Source organism: Lucilia sericata, unplaced genomic scaffold (assembly GCF_015586225.1).
Source record: "Lucilia sericata isolate MDLA Ls3-8-SP2 unplaced genomic scaffold, ASM1558622v1 Contig001287F_arrow, whole genome shotgun sequence".
In the NCBI taxonomy this organism is placed as follows: domain Eukaryota; kingdom Metazoa; phylum Arthropoda; class Insecta; order Diptera; family Calliphoridae; genus Lucilia; species Lucilia sericata.
The window spans coordinates 39,454-54,036 of NW_023995237.1; the positions used below are offsets into that span (position 1 = coordinate 39,454).

General features: G+C 30.7%; 3 protein-coding genes across 4 annotated transcripts in view; 2 read left to right on the forward strand and 1 right to left on the reverse strand.

Moving 5' to 3' along the window:
• Positions 1-572: 572 nt before the first annotated feature.
• LOC119610842 (clusterin-associated protein 1) lies at positions 573-2,094 on the forward strand. Its single transcript, XM_037966236.1, has 3 exons — positions 573-594; positions 653-1,924; positions 1,985-2,094. Exons 1-3 carry the CDS (start codon positions 573-575, stop codon positions 2,092-2,094), a joined length of 1,404 nt encoding a protein of 467 aa, XP_037822164.1.
• A 4,261-nt stretch (positions 2,095-6,355) lies between these two features.
• Positions 6,356-14,583, reverse strand: part of LOC119610846 — a 54,266-nt gene continuing 46,038 nt past the window's right edge. The window contains exons 4-6 of one of the 2 annotated variants that reach the window (XM_037966241.1): positions 7,627-7,744; positions 7,276-7,395; positions 6,356-7,190 (exon numbers count right to left, since the gene is read on the reverse strand). In XM_037966241.1, coding sequence (XP_037822169.1) covers positions 6,696-7,190; positions 7,276-7,395; positions 7,627-7,744 — 733 coding nt within the window. In that variant the 3' untranslated portion in view covers positions 6,356-6,695. The remainder of the gene's footprint in view (positions 7,191-7,275; positions 7,396-7,626; positions 7,745-14,583) is intronic. The other variant, XM_037966242.1, reaches the window with a different exon arrangement.
• Positions 8,011-12,613, forward strand: LOC119610845 (protein phosphatase 1H). Its single transcript, XM_037966239.1, has 3 exons — positions 8,011-9,952; positions 10,023-10,664; positions 11,734-12,613. Exons 1-3 carry the CDS (start codon positions 8,728-8,730, stop codon positions 11,808-11,810), a joined length of 1,944 nt encoding a protein of 647 aa, XP_037822167.1. The 5' UTR covers positions 8,011-8,727; the 3' UTR covers positions 11,811-12,613.

Consider the following 14,583-nt stretch of genomic DNA (forward strand, 5'->3'; position numbering starts at 1 on the left):
TAAGGGCTTCGTAAGCTTAATTTCAATCAAACCTCAAACGATTGGCCTAACCAACTCCGTTACTATTTAACTATTAACTATTATTTGAAGCCAAAAAGAATTTCTTTCTAAAATATGGGTTTAAACTTGTAAAATTATTAAAAACAAAAACTGTGGCAACACTTCTTGTCTATATAATATTATTATGTGCACAATTGTTGTTGTCATAGAACTACCACCTGTTGCTAGGAATTATCTTAATCATTTGTTTCAGTAGTAGTAGTAGTAGAAAAATGATTTTCTAAGGAAATACCTGCAGCACCGAAATCTAATAAGAAATCTTACAATTAGACTTCTTTAAAAGACATTAAAAATTAAATAAATAAAATTTTAACACACAAATTAAGAAGCATACAATTGCCACACAAACACATACCATTTTGTCACCCCTTTTCATAAGCTAAACATTAAGGGAAAGTAGTGGTTTCCTAGCAACGTGGCCAAAGGTATACAAAAGTATAAAAATTCTAAAAACCACAACAAACCAAATTTGATATTTAAAAATTTTAAACTCTTTAGCACAACTAGTCAAAATGTCCTTTAAGGAAGTCAGAGGTAAAAAAATTAAATTTTAAATTATATTAATTAAAATAAAATCGATTCCTTTACAAAGATCTAGCTGAACATTTAAAATTATTGGGTTATCCACACACATTTCCTCTTCAGGCCTTGTCCAACAATTTTGGCTGTTTGGCTTCTTTTTATATTGTGGCTGAAGTTCTACAATGGTTGGCTGGCTTATTGGAACCCGGTTCTGTTTTACCAGGAGGCATTACTACCAAGGAAGAACGTGTTCTACTTATACGTTCCGCTACTGAATTTTTTGTCACTAAATCTGCCATTAAATTAAATCCACGCAAGCTGTATGCTGCCTCTGCAGTAACAGCAGGGGAATTGCAAAAAATTACCAGACTTTTAATAGCACCCAATACCACCGATGATAATCAGGAAGAAGATGAACATTATCGTAGTCTTAATCAAGTTGATATTGGTGATAAAATGGATGATTTAAGGAGGGCACGAGAATTATCCTCAGATTTAACACAACGCGGTGCCACACTGCATGACCTGCTGCTCAAAGAAATGCATAATAAAGAAGCAAGAGTAGCACAAGCTAATCGACCCATGGAATTGGCTTCTGTTGAGAGAAGTTTAAAAAATGCAGTGGCTTCCTCACAGGTAAAACTACAATCGAGTAGAGCTCAATTGGAAAATGCTCGAGTAGAACTGAATGCCCTTAATTCAAAATTACAACGTAAAAAGGCTGAATTGGAACGTACCAAGCAACGTTTGGAAGCATTACAGAAAATACGTCCAGCTCACATGCAAGAGTTTGAGGAACATGAAAAGGAACTAAAAAATTTATTTCAACAATATTTTTTACGTTTGCATGTAAGAGATGCTTTAAGGGCTCAATTTGAGGCACGTACTAAGAGATCAACACCTATATCCTCACCTCTATTGCAAAAGCCAGCCGAAAATTCAATGCCTTTTATACCAGAAGGTCTATTAGCCGACGATGATGAAGATTTGGATGATGAGCCTCAATTGGATACAAATTTTGGTTTAGAACGTGGCATGCATGATAAACGAGATGAAGCTAGAACTACAACTAACATGAAAAGGCCGGGAACAGCCACCTCACGTATTCGACCCACAACAGGAAGAGGACGTACCTCTACTATAAAGGTTGATGATAGGACAAAAGCAGATCGTTTAGATCTAGAAGGTGATAGTTCATTTGGCAGTTCAGATAGTGATTTAGATATGGCTGAAATTTTGGGAATGAATGCAAATGGTGTGGCAGGAGTTGCAGCTGGGGTTAGTGGTACAGCAGCGGGTATGGGGGACTTAAATGATATGGGAGATGATGATGACGATGATTGTAAGTTTAAGTAATTAATTAAATTATTTTAAAATTATTTTTGATTTTGTTTATTTCCAGTTGGCATGGATTCTATGGATAGTATAAGTATTTCAAAGATCACTGGAGAATTGCAATTAAGACCTAAAACAGCTAGCAAGCCGGAAAATCATAGTGATGAAGATTTTTAATTAAATTTATGTTACATTTTTCTAACTTTTTTAATAAAAAAATAATGATTAATAAAACTTACTGAACTATAGCTGAACTAGAGCTGAACTAGAACTGAACTAGAACTGAACTAGAACTGAACTAGAACTGAACTAGAACTGAACTAGAACTGAACAAGAACTGAACTAGAACTGAACTAGAACTAAATTAGAACTGAACTAGAACTAAACTAGAACTAAACTAGAACTGAACTGGAACTGAACTAGAACTGAACTAGAACTGAACCAGAACTCAGCTAGAATTGAACTAGAACTAAGCTAACAACACATACAGTACGTTTTAGTTAACAGAGGTATTTTATATATTTTTTTATAAAAATGAGTTTGAGGAAGTGCTGAAAATAATAAATATATAACATAAAATTCATCATACCTTGTGAACTGTATATTTTTCAATTCGGCAGATAACTTTTAGCCCTAATTTTAATACACTAATTAAAAGACATATTGTACACTATAATTTTTCAATACACTATAATTTTTATAGAACAGGCCATAGTTGGGTAAATTTACCTCTTTTAATTTTATTTTTTTTTTAATTTTTCATTAATTTTTTATTTAAATTTTATTCATTTAAATTTTTAACACACTTTTAACGCTCGCGAACACGTTTCCGCCAAATAAAATATGAATGCACGAATGCCTGACGATATTTGATATAATTAGTTCTGTTATATTTTATTTAAAATATTTTTATTAATAAAGCCCGCACTAAGATCTATATACCCCATTAATGATAAATTTATTTCCAAATTTATTTAAAAAAAATCAACAAACGCACACTACTTAAAATCAAAAAAGAAAATCACTAAAAACAAAACAATTGATTTGTTTACATTTAAAACAAGAGAAGAGAGCTACAAAAAACCAAACACTTGTCAAAGCTCTCACGAATTAAAAAAACAACAACAAATATCTAAAAAATAAATTGATACATATGGAAAACAAGTGTTTGTCGGCTGCGCTGTCGCAAATGTTACAAATTCGTTTTACGCTTTATTTACTGCAAAATTTAACATTTTGTTTTTATATTTTAATTAAATATTATTTAAATTTGTTTTATTAACACTTATTTTAAATTTTATTAACTTGTAACATTAGTTATTTGTTATTAAACACACGCGTATGAACAAAACGAACTAAACTGAATGAAATGCAAATGAAAACTAAAAAATAGCGGCATTAAATCACAGTGGGTGTGTGCAATTAAAAAGTACACAAATATGTTTAGTGTTGGAAAGGAGTCTGTACAAAGGGAGTTGGGTTGGTGAATTTTAAAGGAGCATATGGGGAAATTTCTTAATTTAGTTAATTTAAAGAGGAAATTGATATAAATAAAGATGAAATTTAATCCAAATGAATTAAGTTCGTTCAATTTGATGAAAAATTGCAGTTTTGGAAAGAAATTTGAAAAAAAAAAGGAATTAATATTTAGTATATTTTTTAAGCTCAGTCCTAGTTCAAGTTATGTTGTGAATTTCATAGAAGAAATTGAGATAAATTTAAATAGATTAATAAAAGTTCAGACATAAAAGTAAAAGATGGAATTAAATGTGTTCTTTCATATTTTATGAAATTGTTAAACAATAATTTAAAAAACCTGAACTGAACTAGAAGTGAACTAGAACTGGAAACTAGAAACTGAACTAGAACTGAACTAGAACTGAACTAGAACTGAACTAGAACTGAACTAGAACTGAACTAGAATGAATAGAACTGACTACGAACTGCCTAGGAACTGAACTAGACACTGAACTAGAACTGAACTAGAACTGAACTTAGAACTGAACTAGAAGAACTAGAACTGAACTAGAACTGAACTAGAACTGAACTAGAACTGAAACTAGAACTGAACTAGAACTGAACTAGAACTGAACTAGAACTGAACTAGAACTGAACTAGAACTGAACTAGAACTGAACTAGAAGGAACTGAACTAGAACTGAACTAGAACTGAACTAGAACTGAACTAGAACTGAACTAGAACTGAACGAACAGACTTGAACTAGAACTGAACTAGACTGAACTAGAACTGAACTAGAACTGAACTAGAACTGAACTAGAACTGAACTAGAACTGAACTAGAACTGAACTAGAACTGAACTAGAACTGAACTAGAACTGAACTAGAACTGAACTAGAACTGAACTAGAACTGAACTAGAACTGAACTAGAACTGAACTAGAACTGAACTAGAACTGAACTAGAACTGAACTAGAACTGAACTAGAACTGAACTAGAACTGAACTAGAACTGAACTAGAACTGAACTAGAACTGAACTAGAACTGAACTGGAACTGAACTAGAACTGAACTAGAACTGAACTGGAACTGAACTAAAACTGCTGTAGAACTGAACTAGAACTGAACTAGAACTGAACTAGAACTGAACTAGAACTGAACTAGAACTGAACTAGAACTGAACTAGAACTGAACTAGAACTGAACTAGAACTGAACTAGAACTGAACTAGAACTGAACTAGAACTGAACTAGAACTGAACTAGAACTGAACTAGAACTGAACTAGAACTGAACTAGAACTGAACTAGAACTGAACTAGAACTGAACTAGAACTGAACTAGAACTGAACTAGAACTGAACTAGAACTGAACTAGAACTGAACTAGAACTGAACTAGAACTGAACTAGAACTGAACTAGAACTGAACTAGAACTGAACTAGAACTGAACTAGAACTGAACTAGAACTGAACTAGAACTGAACTAGAACTGAACTAGAACTGAACTAGAACTGAACTAGAACTGAACTAGAACTGAACTAGAACTGAACTAGAACTGAACTAGAACTGAACTAGAACTGAACTAGAACTGAACTAGAACTGAACTAGAACTGAACTAGAACTGAACTAGAACTGACTAGAACTGAACTAGAACTGAACTAGAACTGAACTAGAACTGAACTAGAACTGAACTACTAGAACTGAACTAGAACTGAACTAGAACTGAACTAGAACTGAACTAGAACTAGAACTGAACTAGAACTGAACTAGAACTGAACTAGAACTGAACTAGAACTGAACTAGAACTGAACTAGAACTGAACTAGAACTGAACTAGAACTGAACTAGAACTGAACTAGAACTGAACTAGAACTGAACTAGAACTGTACTAGAACTGTACTAGAACTGAACTAGAACTGAACTAGAACTGAACTAGAACTGAACTAGAACTGAATAGACTATACCTTTTATAGAAAAGGCCATCATTTGGGTAAATTTACCTCTTTTAATTTTATTTACTTTATTTTTAATTTATCATAATTAATTTGTTTATTCTAATTTATTCATTTAAAATTTTAACGATATAACGATATAATTATGTGGTTCTGTTATATTTTTTTATTAATAAAGGCTGCACTAATTTCTATACGATAAACTTAACATTTAGTATTTCCAAATTTATGTAAAAAAACAACAAACTCACACTACTTAAAAGCAAACAAGAAAATCACTAAAAACAAAAAATGGTTTGTTTACATTTATCACAAGAGAAAGAGGGCTACAAAAATCAAAACACTTGTCAAAGCTCTCTCGAATTAAAAAAAAAACCAACAACAAGCATCAACAAAATAAATTGATACATATTGAAAGCAAGTGCTTGCCGGCTGCGCTGCCGCAAATATGACAAATTTGTTTTACGCTTTATTTACTGCAAAATTTAAGAGTTTCTTATTATATTTTAGTTAAATATTATTTAAATTTGTTTTATTATCACTTATTTTAAATTTTATTAACTTGTAACATTAGTTATTTGTTATTAAACACACGCGTATGAACGAAACGAACTAAACTTGATGAAATGCAAATGAAAACTAAAAAATAGCGGCATTTACACAGTGGGTTTGTGCAATTAAAAAGTACTCAAATATGTGTAGTGTTGGGAAGGAAGCTGTACAAAGGAAGTTGTGTTGGTGAATTTTAAAGGGGATGTGGGGATTTTTTTAAGTTTAGGTATTTTAAAGAGGAAAATGATTTATACATATAAAGGTGAAATTAAAACGAAATGAATTAAGTTGTTTTAATTTGTTAAAACATTGCAGTTTGGAAAAGAAATTGAAATTTTAAAAACAAAAAGAAAATAATTAAATTTGTTTTCATATTTTTTGAAACTATTAAATTTTAGTTCAGAAACAAATACATATAACTGTTATTATTTCCTACTTACTTATCATTTTACCTTTTCTAATATTTAAAACATTATAAATAATTTTTATTTTTTGTCATCTTTATTAATTTATATTAACAAAATTTTAATTTAAATATACAATCGGTTTTTTATTATTAGTTAAATATTAATGAAAATAATAATTAAATATATTTATATAGATGAATGTAGTCGTAAAAAGTATGTAATATATGAAAGGTTATAAAAAATATATATCCTTGATAAATCTTGAATAGATTAGTTTTCTTTTGTTTAAACAATTTTTATATACAATACATTAAAAGATAATAATAAAAATAATTATTAATTAATCAACTTAATAACTAAAGAAAACTTGTTCTTTTTTTAAATTAAATACTAAAACAATATTTATAACTCTCTTTCCTACATTACAACATCACGACAAACAATTTTGGTCTTAGACGAAGCTCTTGACGGAGCCGTATTACCATACGTATCGCTAGCACCCGATGATGAGGAATAATCCAAATGACTACCGGTATGTGATTGTTCTTGACGTGCCAAAAAATTATCCGCTATAGCACGATCTAAGCCATGATACTGAAATGAGGGATTACCATCTACTACATCGGCATCAGATTTACGTCTTTGACGACGATCCGCATTTGATTTGCCCGATCGTAAGACTTGAGCTGCAGCCATGGCTTTACGTTTTTTACGTCCATCATTGGATTTTGAACTTTTATGGGTACGATAAGTTCCGGGCATGCTGCCGGGTGGTGGAGCGTATATTACAGGCATGGAAGTGGTTCTCATATAGGGTAAAGTCATGCCACGATAGGCGGCCATTGGTGGTGGAGGTCCCATCATGGATTGTGGTGGTGGTGGTCCCATCATCATAGTGGGTGGTGGAGGTAACTAGGGTAAGGGGAGGGGAAAAAGATTTGAATTTTAGTAGTATGTAAAAAAGTATTTAATGTTTAGTTGTCTAAGTATAGCTTACATTTCCAGTGGCTGGTATAAGCATAACAGGTCTTCCGTTGGGCGCCATTTTCGGTTGTGGTGTCATCATATTATTTTGAGATGCATACATCCATAAAGCAGCCAGTTTTTCGTTGTTGTTCTAAAAAAAAGATTTTTTAATAAATGCAAACGTTTTTTCAAATTTGAATAAGATTTTAAATTAACAGTTTAATCCCCGATTTCAGTAACCCTGACGGGAATATTATTTTGAAAATTTTAAAATACATGCTCAAAAAATATCTTTAAACTGAGTGAATTTCATTAAAATTTTTTAAATTTAATTTTCATCCGTGATATTGAATACATCTTATTTTATTTTTCCGTGTCTCACCTTCTCACTACCAGCTATAGACATGGCCTTGACATATTGATCGACACTATCTGGATGAAGAGACAAACCATTGACATTTGATTTTATAATAATATCCTGCAATTCAGCAGCCTTGGATCTGTAAATAGAAAACAAATTAAATAAATTTTAGTAAACAATTACTTATAAAATAATAACTATTATGTATAAACTATAACTAATAATTTCAATTAATAAAAATATTTAAAATGTTTAAAAATAACAAATTTTTCTTTATTAGCCTTCACTGTTTCATTTAACTCAACACTGCAAGCATCAAAACATGTTTTACAACACTCAAAATTTATTTGGCTCTGTGCAACACTAGTTTCTTATTTGACATTTGACAACAACAAAACCCGTTTGACATTATTAGGGTGAATTTCATAAACAGAAAAAATAAGAAAAGAAAAAAATAGACGTGTAAAGATTATTAGAATTATTTACGGTTTTATGTAAAATAAACTTAATTATTTAATAAAAATTTACTCTAAATTTAATTTAAAATAATAATTCCATTTGTTTTTAATATAAAACCATAAATTTTAACTGCAAAATAAAGGAATGTAAGGCAAAAACTAAAACAAGAAAATTATTGATTTTTTACCACAAAAAAATAGTAGAAGAAAAAACAACAAAGAAACTATTTAGCAGAGAAAAATAAAACAAAATTTAAAAGAAAAAAATGTTGTATAATAAAACAAATTAACAACATTTTAAAAATCATTAATAATTTCCATAAAATTGTACATACGTGGCTGCAAATTTCGAAAAAAAAAGCAAGAAAAATTAACACAAAAAACAGCAGATAAAAATCTAAACGTCTGACTAACATTAGAGCTAGAACAACAACAATAACAAATATTAAAACGTTATTACCTTCATCCCTCCTACAACTTACAGCTAATATTAAACCAACTTATCGTCATATGCTGGATTTGTGGTTGAGTTGTATAAAGAATTAGTGAGTGGGACCGCTAGCAGAGGAAGAAGAAATAGAGGGGAAGCAGAATTTTGTAAACAAAATAAACTACAAAAACAATAAACTTAGAAGTTATAATATTTTATTAGTATTTTAGCAATATGTTTGCAAATTTTAAAAGCCGTTTAGCTTCAGTTATAGCTCCCGATATACCAGCTTTACCCTCTAGCCATGATCATCATATACCGCGTGGCTCCTCTCACTATCATCAGCGCATGTTGCAGCAACAACAGCTACAAGATAAATTCGCCTATGCCCGTCCTCCTTTCCTACAGTTGTTGACACCCGACGAACTTAAGGCATCGGCCGATCACAATGTCCGGCCCATTATAGTACCGCGAGACATTGGCCTGCTGCCCTGGGGTACCGGCTATGCAGAGTGTGTTAATTCGGGCAAATCAGAATGGAATGAAGACCAGGGTGCCTTTTGCCGACAAGTTCTATCAGATCCTACACACCAATATCCTGATCTCCCTTATACATATTTTGGTATATTTGATGGTCATGCTGGTTATGGCGCTGCTTTGGCAGCTTCACATCAATTTCATCATATATTGCATGAAAAACTGGTCGATTGCATTGATTTACTGTTGCCTCGAGAGGGTATGGAAGATTTAATACCCAACTCTGGGCTCAACAAATCACAAACTGTAAATTCATTTCCTCATCCGAGCCATTTTCAGCGAACAGTTTCAAAAGATGAACTAATTATAGGAGCACTAGAAAGTGCCTTCATACATATGGACTCATTAATAGCCCAAGATCGTGATCGTTATCGTGATGCGGGCGGTTGTACGGCCTGTGTTTCGCTATTCATAAATGGTAAAATGTATGTTTCAAATGCCGGAGACAGTCGTGCTGTTTTGTGTCAAAGAAAAGTGATAAATGGAAAACAACATGATGCCGCAAACTCTGATGGCTCAGAGGGTTCTTTTCCCGAGCCCTTCTCTTTTGATCATACACCCGAAACCGAAAGAACACGTCTACTGGGTGTGGCTCAATATAAACCTCATTTGATGGGTAAATATTATACTGCCATGGAATATGCCAAACGGCCACATGAGCGTGACTTAGGTCAACGTATTTTATGTCGAACGGGAACCAACAAAGGTTGGACCTATAAGACTTTAACGCGTGATGACTTAAAAATGCCTGTAGTAACGGGTGAGGGTAAACGTTCCCGGCTGCTGGGTACTTTAGGTGTTACACGTGGTTTTGGTGATCATGATTTGTTGGCCATAGCCACAGGTACGCTGATAAAACCATTCCTCACAGCACAGCCAGAAGTTAATTACAGAGATCTCACAAAAATTGTAAGCATTCCAGGTAAGTTTCTACATTTACGAATTGAAAATAGTTTTACAAATTTATAATAATTCCCCTTCCTTTTGCGTAGATGAACACAATGAAGACGGTGACTATGGCATTCTTGTCATGGCCACCGATGGCCTTTGGGACGTTTCCGAAAACGAAGCTGTTGCCCGCACGGTCTTTCAAACATTGCACAAATATCCAACCGAAAAACATCGTTACACAATGGTGGCTCAGGAATTAGTTGCCAAGGCTCGTGGAAAAATTAACGATTATGGTCATTGGCGTTTGGCCGATAGTAAAGCTGCTGCCACAGTCGATGATATATCCGTGATAGTTATACCCGTCTATCAGTATTATAAGGAACATGTAGAGTATGAACAAAAATGTCTACGTGAATATCGTGAACGTTTGGAACGTGAAACGACAGCGCAAGCATTGGAGGCGAAGGAGGAAGAACAGCAGCAGCAACAACACGAACAAATTAATTCTTTAGTCAATGGTATGCAAGAAATGGCTCATGTAGTAGTCGAACCAGAAGTAGAGGAAAAAGAGGTCAGTACGGAGGCGGTTACTAAGGAGATTCTTAGTGAATCGGTGATGACTGAGGAAGAGAGTAAGGAAAAGTTGGAAAGTGCTGAAGAGCAAAAAATTGAAGAAGATGATTTAGATAAAACATTGGAACAATTCGAAGCTGTTAAAGAGCCAAAGGAGTTGGAAAAAGAAGGTGAGTTAAAGAACTTTAGTTAAAAAACGTTTATGTTAAAGTTTTTCCACTGAAAAAGCTTTTCATAAGGAGGGAATTCTGTTTCAATGCCAAAAGTTGATTCAGAAAATATTGGAATAGTTTTTTGTAGAGAAAATACCATTTTTATTGATTATTAAAAAATGTTTTCTTTTAAAAAAGAAGGCTTAAAAAAAAACTTTTTTGAAAAAGTAAGAGATTTTATATTAAAAATCTTTTTCAAATTAGAAGTTATTCTTATAAAAAGGGGAAAAAGAGGGTTTCTAATATGAACATTCTAGTTTAACGGCTTTGTCTAGAGAAAGAGGCTTTTTGTAGTAATGACAACTTATCCTTTAAAAACGTAGTGCAAATATAATTTTTTAGTAAATATAATTTTCATATTAACTAGAAAAGCTTTTTTTAAAAAAGCTAGAAAAAGCTTTTCTTAAAAAAGCTAGAAAAAGCTTTTCTTCAAAAAAAGCTTTTTAAAATTCTTTTTTGGTATTTGACTAGTAAAAGCTTTTTCTAGTAAAAAAATATATGTATATTGAAAAAAATTTATTATAGTGAAAAAACTTATCTACAAATTTGTTTGAAAAAGCTTTTTTTGAATAGAAAATATTTTTTATTGAAGAGGCGTTTTCTAGTAGTAAAATATTTATTTCTATTGAAAAGTTTTTCCAAGTTAAAATTTTTGCTATTGGAAAAGCTTTTTCTAGTGAAAAAATTCGTTTGAAAAAGCTTTTTCTTATGAAAAAAAATTTCTATTGAAAAACCTTTTTCTACTATTTCTGAAAGTTCTCGAAAGCAAATAACTTTTAATATTAAATAAAACTTTTCTAGTGGAAAAGCTTCTAATGGATAAAATTTCTTAAATTAAAGTTTTCTGGCAAATAAAGCTTTTTAGTAAATTTTATTTAAAAGGATTTATTTTGAAAAAGCTTCTTCTCAAGTTATATCAAAAAAATTTGTGAGAAAAGCTGTTTCCTTTAAATATGTTTTTGAATAGATTTTTCATAATTGTTAATATACTTTGAACTAAAACATTTCTTTCTCTTTTGATCTACAGATACATCGCCAGAAAAAACATCTCCCACTAAATCAAAGCAACAGCAACGTAAAAATCAACGTAAAGATAAACGTTAATTAATAAAATAATAAATAATAGTTTTAAATAAAGCTTAATAAGAAATAGTAAATACAAATTCAAAATAAGCAAAAATAAAAAAAGTAATAATAAAATGTTCTATTGTTTTCATAAATTATGTATGTATGTAAATTTATTTTAGTCATTTATTAACATAAATATTATTGAAAAAAAACCTTTAATTATTTTATAAAATTTTGCCTTCTTGACTTTCCATTTTTTTACATACACTACAAAAAAAACAAACTCAATTATACAAAAATAATTCCTTTGGTTGCATATTATAAACCACAAGTGAGCAAAGCCACATTAAATTTAAAAAACTTGCAATTTTATTTAAAAACGAAACGAGTAAACCTAATACACTTACATATATATTTCATAATTTAAAACAAATATGCTGTATAAATTATTTTTTTAAAAATAAGTTCTATATTAAAAAATAAAATAATTATTGTAATTAATCATTTATAAATAAAATTAATAAAGAACAAAATACCACAAAGAAACAGAAAATAAGTTGAGTGAACTAAATAGAAAAGAATTACATACAAAGAAAACAAAATCAATTAAACGTTTGCAATGAATTTAGAAGATTAGAAAGAAAACTTTGAAACAAAAATAACAAAACAATAAATGCAAGTTAATAAAATAAATAATTAAAAATAAATATAAACAAAAACAGAAAACTGTAACAAAATAGATAACAAAATGCTATTCATTATACAATACAGAAATATTTGTTTATTTTAAACAAATATAATAGTATTCAATAAAAATTTTTTAAATAAAACAAAAAATCAATAAAAATGATTAATTTTTTTTTTTGGTATAATTTACAGCTTGTTAGCTAACTATGGGTTTTAGGGTTTTAAAGGTGTTATCATTTGTATTTGTTGGCAAGTTATTTGTAGTAGTTTTGCACTAATTTCTTTATCGTTTTTTTTTTTTTGTACACACGTTTTTTTTCTTTGTCTTTTACTTAATGTATGATTTCCTGTATTTTTATTTTCTTTCGTTTAATACAAATAAATGCTTCCAATTAGTGTTTCCATGTTTTTGTGTAGACATATACCGTTGTTTAACAAAAATATTTTGCAAATTAATGGAATTTTTATTTGTGTTTTTAATTCTATTACCGACATACATACTATTTGATAAGAAAAACATTGAAACTACATGATTTAGTCTTTTTCGTAGTATTTTAATCACCAGACACAAATGTCTGTACATTTTTTGAAATACATTTTATTAGATAATGGATATCAAAAATAAATTAATTTTAAAAAGTGATTTTTTTATTAATTTTTGCTGGTCATTTGGTATATTAAGTTTTGATAATTTTTCGATACAAATTTCCTTTTATTTTCCTTTCCAGACCATCGACCAAACCATTGACTAGTTTACATTTCTGACTATTGACTAGACTATAGTCTACACAATAGATTAGACTATAGTCCAGCTTATAGACTACTCTATAGACAAGACTATAGTCAATAGACTATAGTCCACACTATAGATCTGACAATAGTCCAGCTTATAGACTATACTATACTAACTATAACTATAGACTGACTAGACTATAGACTAGACTATAGCCAGACTAGGAAATAAAGTACACCATAGTCCAGAGAATTAACTAGTCTATAGACTGACCAGACTATAGACTAGACTATAGTCCAGATTATAGAATAGACTATAGTCCAGACTATAGAATATACTATAGTCCAGAATATAGACTAGTCTATAGTCCAAAATATATATATAGTCCAGAATACAGAATATACTATAGTCCAGACTATAGAATAGACTATAATCCAGCCTATAGACTAGACTATAGTCCAGCCTATAGACTAGACTATAGTCCAGAATATAGACTAGACTATAGTCCAGACTATGGACTAGACTATAGTCCAGAATATATACTAGACTATAGTCCAGACCATAGACTAGACTATTGTTCAGACTATAGACTAACCTATTCAGAAAATAGACTAAACTATAGTCCAGACTATAGACTAGACTATAGTCCAGACTATAAAATAGACTATAGTCCACACTATAGAATAGACTATAATTCGGACTATAGACTAGACTATAGTCCAGACTATAGAATAGACTATAGTCCAGAATATAGACTAGACTATAGTCCAGAATATAGACTAGACTATAGTCCAGACTATGGACTAGACTATAGTCCAGAATATAGACTAGACTATAGTCCAGACCATAGACTAGACTATAGTCCGGACTATAGATTACAATCCAGAGTATACAATACTATAGACTATAGTCCAGAGTATATAATACTATAGACCAGACTAGACAATAGACCATTGTCCAGACTATAGACTATACTATAGTGCAGACTATAGAATAGACTAGACTATAGTCCAGACTATAGACTCGACAATGGTCCAGACAGATTAGACTATAGTGAATACTATATACAAAACTATAATTCGGATTATAGCATAGTGCAAACTATAGACAAAACTATATTCCAGGCTACAGACAAGACTATTGAAAAGACTATAGATAAGACTATGGAATAGACGCTAAACTATAGTCAAGCCTTTAATCCAGATTAGTGTCTATAATCAAGTCTAGAGTTAAAATATAGTCTAGACGATATACTATACAAGTTCAGATTATGGACTAGATATTGGTTCAGATAATAATTGTACTGCAGAAAGTCCCGACTATATACTTAACTATAAAAACCAAAGTAATTATTTTTAACGATTTCATTTTATTCATTCTCCCGATGAA